General features: G+C 47.5%; 1 protein-coding gene across 1 annotated transcript; it reads left to right on the plus strand.

Annotated features, from left to right (window-relative positions):
* Positions 1-2,701: 2,701 nt before the first annotated feature.
* Positions 2,702-5,832, plus strand: LOC119272769 (MADS-box transcription factor 51-like). The gene is made up of 2 exons (XM_037554169.1): positions 2,702-2,886; positions 5,709-5,832. The coding sequence occupies exons 1-2, from the start codon at positions 2,702-2,704 to the stop codon at positions 5,830-5,832; spliced, it is 309 nt and encodes a 102-aa protein (XP_037410066.1).
* The last annotated feature ends 2,885 nt before the right edge of the window (positions 5,833-8,717 follow it).

Here is an 8,717-nt window from a genome sequence, read left to right on the forward strand (position 1 = left end):
AAACATATAGAGCAATATTTTCATATTCAGAGCTTTCTCAGGGTCATGCTCGATGCAAATCACCGTATCATCAGCATACTGCAAGATGGCCACACCATTTTCCACTAATTCAGGGGCAAGCCCAGTAATCAGTCCATTATTCTGCGCTTGACGCACCATTTTGGACAAACATTCAGCTGCAATGTTGAACAAGAAGGGAGAGATAGAATCCCCTTGTCTAACTCCTTTGTGACTTTGGAAATATGGGCCCAAAGTGTTGTTTAATTTAAAACTAACTGTACCATTTTTAATGATTTTCTTCATCCACCCGCACCAAGTGGCGCCGAAACCTCTATTTTCTAAGCTTTGTAGCAAAAATTCCCAATTCACCTTGTCATAGGCTTTCTCAAATTCTAGCTTAATGACAATCCCTACTTTCTTCTTAATATGGGTGTAATGTGAGATCTCATGGAGGGACATGATCCCATCCATGATGTGCCTGTTTTTAATAAAGGCATTCTGGTGTTTACTGAACAACACATCAGCGAAGGGAGCTGCTCTATTATCTAGAACTTTGGTGATCAGTTTGTAGGGGCATCTAAGCAAGCATATGGGTCTGAATTGCTGAATCTTGTTAGCTCCGTTAACTTTTGGGAGCAGGGTGATAATGCCATAGTTAAGCCTATGCACATCCAATCTCCCCCCATAAAATGCTAAGAAAAGATTTATTATATCTTTTTTAACAATCTCCCAACAATGCTGGTAAAATTCAGCAGGTATATTGTCAGGCCCTGGGGCTCTGTTACTGTTCATCGAGAACAGCACTGTTTTAACTTCTTCTTCAGAAAAAGGTCTAGTCAAGATCAAATTATCAGCCTCATCTAATCTCTCGTTATCCCCCCAGATTTCAGGGTCAAGTAAAAATAAATTCCCAGGGGATGGACCAAACAAAGACTTATAAAAGTCAGTGGCATGCCTTAAAATATTATCTGTTCCTTCAATAGTAACGTCACCTACTTTCATTGAGTGAATGGTGTTTTTCCTCTTATACCCATTAGCGATTTTTTGATAGTAGGCAGTATTACTATCTCTTTTAAGCAACCAGCGTTCTCTAGATTGTTGTAGCAGAAATAGTTCCTCATTGATCAGAATCTCATTTAGCTCAACCAACAACTCAGTTTTCTTACAAAAGATACCAGGACCCATATTTCCTTTCTCTTCCTCCTCCTCAATTAGTCTCAGCTCTTCTCTGATTTTCTTTTTTCTGATTCTTTCATGATCGAATTTATTTGAACCCCATCCTTTGAAGAATTTTTTGAACCGTTTTAATTTGATATTTAGAATATCAATTAGGTCAGTGGCTTTTACATACTGATTCCAGATTTTCTCCACTAAGGGAAGAAACTCATCTGATTTCAACCAGCTTAATTCAAATATAAACTCTCTTGTCTGTGGAGATCTGACAACATGGTTGTCAGAGGACAACAAAAGAGCGTTATGATCTGATACATCTCTGACCAATTTCCTAATGTTGACTTGAGGGAAAATGTCCTCCCAATCACTACTCGTAAGGACCCGGTCTAATTTTTCCAGAGTTGGATGGGATTGGCCATTGGTCCAGGTGTACATCCCCCCACTCATATAAACCTCACTCAAACACATAGCATTGATCACAGAGTTGAACAAATCGGAGTAAAGGGCATGTTGCCATGGTTTGTTATTCCCCCAGCATGCCTAATAATATTAAAGTCTCCCCCAATAAGTAAAGGGGATGATATATGGCTACAGAACTCAGAAAGTTCAGTTAGAAAGTCATCCTTATCTTTATCATGAGCAGCACCATATACAGTGCAAAGAGTCCACTTCTTTTTTTCTTTATTATCAAAGAAAGAAGCTTGCAGGATAAACCTGCCCTTTTTCCACACTACTCCCTCAAACATTTCTTTTCTCACTCCACAAAGGATTCCCCCAGATCTGCCTATAGATGGAACAAAATCTCATTCATATGTCTGGTATGGGTCAATTTTTCTAAAGAAACTATCCAGATAACTTTTTTTGTGAGTCTCTTGTAGACCAATAAAGTCTAGGGAATGATCTCTAATGATGTGAGAGAGACAGGAGCTCATTCCTTTCTTTCCTTCCCCCCCTACAATTCCAAAAGAGACCTATCATTTAATACCAGTATTTTTTCTCCCCCTCCCTTTGGCGGCCCTGGAATGATGGACAGGGCTACCAGGTTTTTTCTTTCCACCCCTATCAGGGTTTTGACTCCTAGTCACTGGCCTAGAGATAACCACATGGGATTTTGGGTTTCTCTTTTTCCTAGACCTGACCAAGGTAAATTCCTCTTCTAACTCATCTACATCTTCTGCCCAATCATCACTGACAGGAGTTATATCTCCTTTGCCATTAGTGATGTATAACATTTTACCTTCTACACCATTTTCAGATATTGTATCTGTTTTTCCTCCCTCACTCCTGATCCTTTCCAACTCTCTTAAGATATCAATACTAGCAAAATTATTATCAGGGATCAACACTCCCATTTTAGTTGACCTGATGGGCCCTGCGTCAGCCCACCGTCCCTCTCGTCCGTCCCCCACTCCCCTGAGCCGGAGCCCCATCTTGCCTCACGCCTACCACACTCCCTGATCCTTCCAAGTTCCAACAACCCAAAAAGAGAAAGAGACGAGCGGCAGCCGGAGGAGGCTGGTGGTGGGCGATGGCGCGGCGCGGGCGTGTGGAGCTGCGGCGGATCAAGGACCGGACGAGCCGGCAGGTGCGCTTCTCCAAGCGCCGCTCGGGGCTCTTCAAGAAGGCCTTCGAGCTCGCGCTCCTCTGCGATACCGAGGTCTCGCTGCTCGTCTTCTCCCCCGCCGGCAGGTTCTACGAGTACGCCTCCTCCAGGTGCATGATGCTGCCTCCCCCGCACTCTGTTTAGCTGCTGAGTTGTTAACAGGTGACCCGTTCGCTCGCGTCGCTCCCTGGGGGGCGGCTCGGGCGACCTAGCCGCCGCCGCCCCCGCTCCCCTTTCCTCCCTCGCTCCGCCCGCCACCGCCGGAGGAGGCCGACGGGCAAAGCCCACTCGGCGGACGGCGATGGCGGGGCACCCTCGTCGCGCGCCGCAAGTCTTCGGCCCTGGACGAAGGCCTGCATCCGGCGGCGGCTGCGTCTGGCCAGGCGCGGGCAAGCCGGGGCGGCGGCCCCGGGCTCGGCGGCGGCGCTGTTTCCTCCTCTCCCTCGTCGGGAGAGTGGGGGGCAGCGCTGAGGCTGGCCATCATCGATCTGGTGCGGCGCATCTGGTGGCATGCGGCGTGCCTGTGGGTTCGGCCGTGAGGACGACGAGCCGTAGGCGTGCCAGATCTGGAGGTATTGCCCCTCTCCCTTCCGTGCATCCCTTCCCAGTCTCCGGGTCGGTTTGGATCTTGCCGGATCCACCTCCGGTGTGTTCTGGTGGAGCAGATCGGTGTCCGGGGGAAACCTTGGCTGCCTTAGGCTGACCGGCAGCGGCGACGCCGATTTTTGGCGCCGCTTTCCTCCTTGGGGGCGTTGCTGAGGGCACCATCTCTCCTCTCCAACCCATGTCCGGGTGAAAGCCCAAGATCCGATGCGGATTGGGCGTCGGCGGCGCCCTAGGCACCGTAACCTTCCTGGAGGTGACGCCAAGGACATTGGGATCGGATGGAAGGGTCTGCAGGTGAGGTGTGGGGGTGTGCTGCCTCCCTTCGGTGGAGCGGTGTTTCGTTCTACATATTCTTGGCGGCGGCTCTTGGCGGCATGGAGCAGCGGAGGCTTGGCGTCAGATGTGTGGTGACGGACACGCGCAGGAGGTCGACGCTGTCTGGCGTCGTGGTGGCGTCGGCGGCAGCGAGACCGGGCAAGGCCGTTACAACAGTACAGCTCTGAAGATGGATATGTGGTAGGTGGTTGTGGCGGCCTCATACCCGGCGGGCGGCCTGGTTGAGGAGCACGCCGGACTGGTGGGTGCCCATACCCGGCAGGCGTCCAGGTTGGGACCTCAGGCCTTAGATGTTAGGTTTGGCTGCGAGGTCTGTTTGGTATTAGGCCCAGACCATCAGCGCCCCTTCATCAGTTAGATAGGAGTAGCGACAGAGGTTGCGAAGATGGTGGCTTTGGTCTTACTATTGTACGACTTTGTAAGATTTTGTGCTAATAATTAATAAAGTGGCCTAATGCATCGACCAGATGCAGAGGCCGGGGGTATTCCTCCTTTTCGAAAAAAAACTCTGTTTAGCTGCTACAGTTACTCCTCGGTCCTTCAGAAAACTGGCTCTGTTTTCAGCCATTTTCTGCAGTTTCGCTCTGGATGCTCTAACTAGACATAAGCAATCCATGGTTCCTTAACGGATTTTGTTCCTCCTGCCTAATTGTGTAGGGTATGTATTTTTCATTTCGATTGACTATTCTCAAGCACTACATATAGTTCAATGATGTAGCTGCATCTTGACTCTTGAGACAATGATCCTCAATGTTTTCGTTCCTATATCTTGGTAAATGATAGGTAAAACAGAAAGGAAAGAAAACTCATTGGCTACTTCGTAATGCATGTGGCTTCCTTTGATAGTTTCAGCATAGGTCAGAAGAAGTAAACTGCTAGTACATTTTCTTAATTCAGCATAAAGGTAGACGTGCTACTGTGCTATATAGTAAATTCGCAAAAAAAAAGTGCTATAGAGTATAGACCTTGACTGAATAGAACTGTCCTGTAATGTGAAGATAGCAAAAGAAACATGCACCATTGATATTTACCGTAATACAGCAACAAGTGGGTTCTTGTCAGTTTTCTGAGAATTGTGTCGCTTATTCCATAGCATTAGTTAGACTGTTTGCATCGCAGGCTGCCTAAAATGACAGACAAAATGGAGACATCAGAATAGATCCTGTCAGTTAGCTGCAAACACGAAATTAAGTTTGGGAACAGGACCTTGTTGGAGAGTAAAATCAATATACAAAGGCTGCCATGAGAGTTCAACTTCAACCAATACGGACTATTTACAAGGCAACTTACTATACATATTAATGGGGCTGTTTGGTTGCAGACTAGTGGCGCCACATTTGTTTAGCCGCACTTGCGGCGCGCCACGAAGTTTGGCGTTGAAAACGAGCGCCACAGAGTGCGGCGAGAAATCAACTGCAAAAAACACTGCACGTCTGTGGTGAGCCTAACTTTAGGAGGCAACCAAACGGCAGCCTAGGAAGCTGTGGCACGCCGCACCTTTGGCATGGCAAGGTGCGGCCGGCAACCAAACAGCCCTAACACATGGTATTATTATATCCTCTGAACCACTTACGTACAAGCTTTGCTTTCTGTCGCTGGACTGCAGATGCTGGTGCAAGGAAATAGCGGCGCGGGCACGAGTGCGAGCGGCGAGAACTCCAGTGATCCTAGCGACAGGAGGAAGGAAGGACTTGAGCTGTCTATGTGTAGTGCATGTAGTATTTGGTAAAAGCAAATCTCTGTTACTGATGCCACACTCTTCCCAGTTATTGGGCATGAAAGAGTTGAGAAGGCTGCTGCTTGTAAGGTGCAGCAGGGCAGAAATGGCAAATTCAATAAAAGGGTGCTTGGTTAATACCAAGTGCGTGTGCGTGTGCGTGTGCGTGTGCGTGTGTCATTGTGCTTTCCTAATACTGTGTGATGTGTTCGTCTCAAAAAAAATACTGTGTGATGTTTATGTTAACCTATCAGCCTGTTGCCTTTGGTGTAGTCTATGTGCAGTGCGTGTATTTGGTTCAAGCAAAGCTCTGTTGCTGAGGCCACACTCTTCCCCGGTTATTGGGTATGAAAGAGTTGTGAAGGCTGCTGCTTGTAAAATGCAGCGAAGGCAGTAGGGGCAAATTCAATAAAGGGTTTTGCAAAAAGAAAAATCAATAAAAGGGTGATGGGTTAATTCCAACAAGTATGTGTGGCCTTTCCAAGTTATCTGTTGCTTGTTCTGTTGCATTACCTTTTGTGCTTTGCTAAGGTTGTTTGTGATGTTCATGTTAACCTATCAGTCTGTTGTCAGTCTTCACTACACAGGTTATGCGCAGCTAGTGAGAAATCAGTTTATGTTGATGCACCTTATATAACCTGACACAGATGCTACCTCTCCGAGTAGTTTTTCATTCCATTCCATATTGCTGATTTTTTTTCTTTTTTCGCTCGGAGTAGTAGTATAATTTTTCATTCTGTGGCCCTAAATAAAAACCCTGAAAGAAAAGAAATATATTATGGATCGTGTAAGCTGGTTGTGTTGCCATCATGGAGTGTAAATAAAAACATGGCACAGACTAGAAAACAGTAAGCAAATACCTGAACCAGGCAGGCATTCAGGCCTCTTTTGGTTCATAGGATAGGATTATCATAGGAATAGGAATCTTGTAGGAAATGAGATGACATGTATCTCAAATCCTATGAGTAGGAATAGGAAACAAGATGTCATTTGGTTGACACCAAAGGAATTTTTCCATTGAGTCTAGACTCTTTTTTATTTTCCTATGAAATGTGGAGGATAGGAACCAATCCTATGTAGGAATAGGAATCCATTCTTATGAACCAAAGGACTCTAAAGGAAAAAATCCTATAAAAATCCTATCCTTTAAAATTCCTATGAAATTCCTCAAAACCAAAGGAGGCCTCAGTATGCAGGGTCTGTTAATCGATCAAACCTCACAGTAATCTCACCAATCAGTTCCGTCGCGTCTGGAGCCGCTGGAATCTTTGGCATGCGCACATTTTAGCAAGCGCCTTCCCTGCGATGGAAATAGAGCGAGCCTCAAGAAAAATTCGAACATCAATGTACGAGTACTAAACAACAGCAGGAAGCCTTCAAGCACCGGCGCGCACCTGAGATCCAAGTCTGCAGGCGCACGACGCGAATGCCCATCCGGCCGGCCTCCGGCAATGGCGGCACGCAAGGTAACCAGTTACCACCGGTGCTCGCTGGAGCAGGCCACTGCGCATGCTATTACTGGGGGAGGCTTACACAACTTGGACAAACACCAGGAAGGAGGAAGGCGTCGTCGTCTTCTACCCTCTCTGGTGGTTTCGTTCACCGCATAAAGCTAGGCAGCTTGGGGCGTCGCGCCGTTTCAAACGGCCACGCGCGCCTGCGCGCGTGGCGTCCCTCGCGGATGGAAACGTCACGCTGCCTGCGTCATATCACCCGCGCGGGCACTGTGCTACGCCCCATATCGGGCATGTCCTCTCCTCGGGTCAGTCAATGTGCCTTTGCAGAGCCAAGTCGGCGGGCGGGAGAGCGGCCGGGCGGCCCTTGGAGATGCGCTGGGGGTCAAGCGGGCTGCAAAAGCAACAAGTTAGGCGTACACATATTTTGTAGGAATCGGCAGAAAACGACACGCCCGGTGGACAAGCAAATCCTACTGGAACGTGCCCGGTGGACAAGCAGAGCCATAGTCCATTGTGGTGAAGCTTCGTGGTGTTGTTGGAAGCCTCCGATTAAGTTGTGGAGATTGCCCAACCTTATTTGTAAAGGTCCGGTCGCCGCCTTCAAGGGCACCAATAGTGGAATCACGACATCTCGCATTGTGTGAGGGCGTGAGGAGAATACGGTGGCCCTAGTGGCTTCTTGGGGAGCATTGTGCCTCCACGCCGCTCTAACGGAGACGTACTTCCCCTCAAAAAGAAGAAACTTCGGTAACACATCCTCGTCTTCACCGGGTCCACTCTTGGTTATCTCCTACCTTTACTTGTGCAAGCTTATTAGTGTTACTTCTCTTGCTTGCTTCTATGTTCATTATTGTTGCATCATATAGGTTGCTCACCTAGTTGCACATCTAGACAACCTACTCTGATGCAAAGTTTAATTTGGTAAAGGAAAGCTAAAAATTATTAGTTGCGTATTCACCCCCCCCCCTCTAGTCAACCCTATCAATTCACACCTTGACCTCAAGTGAAGTGTTGGATGAGTTTGTGGCTATGAACATTGATCCGTCTCCAACGTATCTATAATTTTTGATTGCTCCATGCTATATTATCTACTGTTTTTGACATTATTGGGCTTTATTATCCACTTTTATATTATTTTTGGGACTAACCTATTAACCGGAGGCCCAGCCCAGAATTGTTGTTTTTTGCCTATTTCAGAGTTTCGCAGAAAAGGAATATCAAACGGAGTCTAACCGAAATGAAACCTTCGGGAACATGATTTTCGGGACGAACATGATCTAGGAGACTTGGACCCTACATCAAGAAATAAAGGAGGAAGCCACAAGGTAGGGGGCGCGCCTACCCCCCCCCCCCAGGCGCGCCCTCCACCCTCGTGGGCCCCTTGTTGCTCCACCGACGTACTCCTTCCTCCTATATATACCTACGTACCCCCAAACGATCAGATACGGAGCCAAAAACCTAATTCCACCGCCGCAACTTTCTGTATCCACGAGATCCCATCTTGGGGCCTGTTCCGGAGCTCCGCCGGAGGGGGCATCCATCACGGAGGGCTTCTACATCAACACCATAGCCTCTCCGATGAAGTGTGAGTAGTTTACCTCAGACCTTCGGGTCCATAGTTATTAGCTAGATGGCTTCTTCTCTCTTTTTGGATCTCAATACACTGTTCTCCACCTCTCTTGTGGAGATCTATTCGATGTGATCTTCTTTTTGCGGTGTGTTTGTTGAGACCAATGAATTGTGGGTTTATGATCAAGATTATCTATGAACAATATTTGAATCTTCTCTGAATTCTTTTATGTATGATTGGTTATCTTTGCAAGTC

The sequence above is a fragment of the Triticum dicoccoides genome, chromosome 3A (assembly GCF_002162155.2).
Source record: "Triticum dicoccoides isolate Atlit2015 ecotype Zavitan chromosome 3A, WEW_v2.0, whole genome shotgun sequence".
Lineage (NCBI taxonomy): Eukaryota > Viridiplantae > Streptophyta > Magnoliopsida > Poales > Poaceae > Triticum > Triticum dicoccoides.

What these genes read in the sequence shown, in the direction of transcription:
- LOC119272769 (XM_037554169.1), top strand. Translation starts at nt 2,702, where the DNA reads ATGGCGCGGCGCGGGCGTGTGGAGCTGCGGCGGATCAAGGACCGGACG. An exon ending in TACGAGTACGCCTCCTCCAG is followed by an intron (nt 2,887 to 5,708) that starts GTGCATGATGCT and finishes CCTTTGGTGTAG; the next exon opens with TCTATGTGCAGTGCGTGTAT.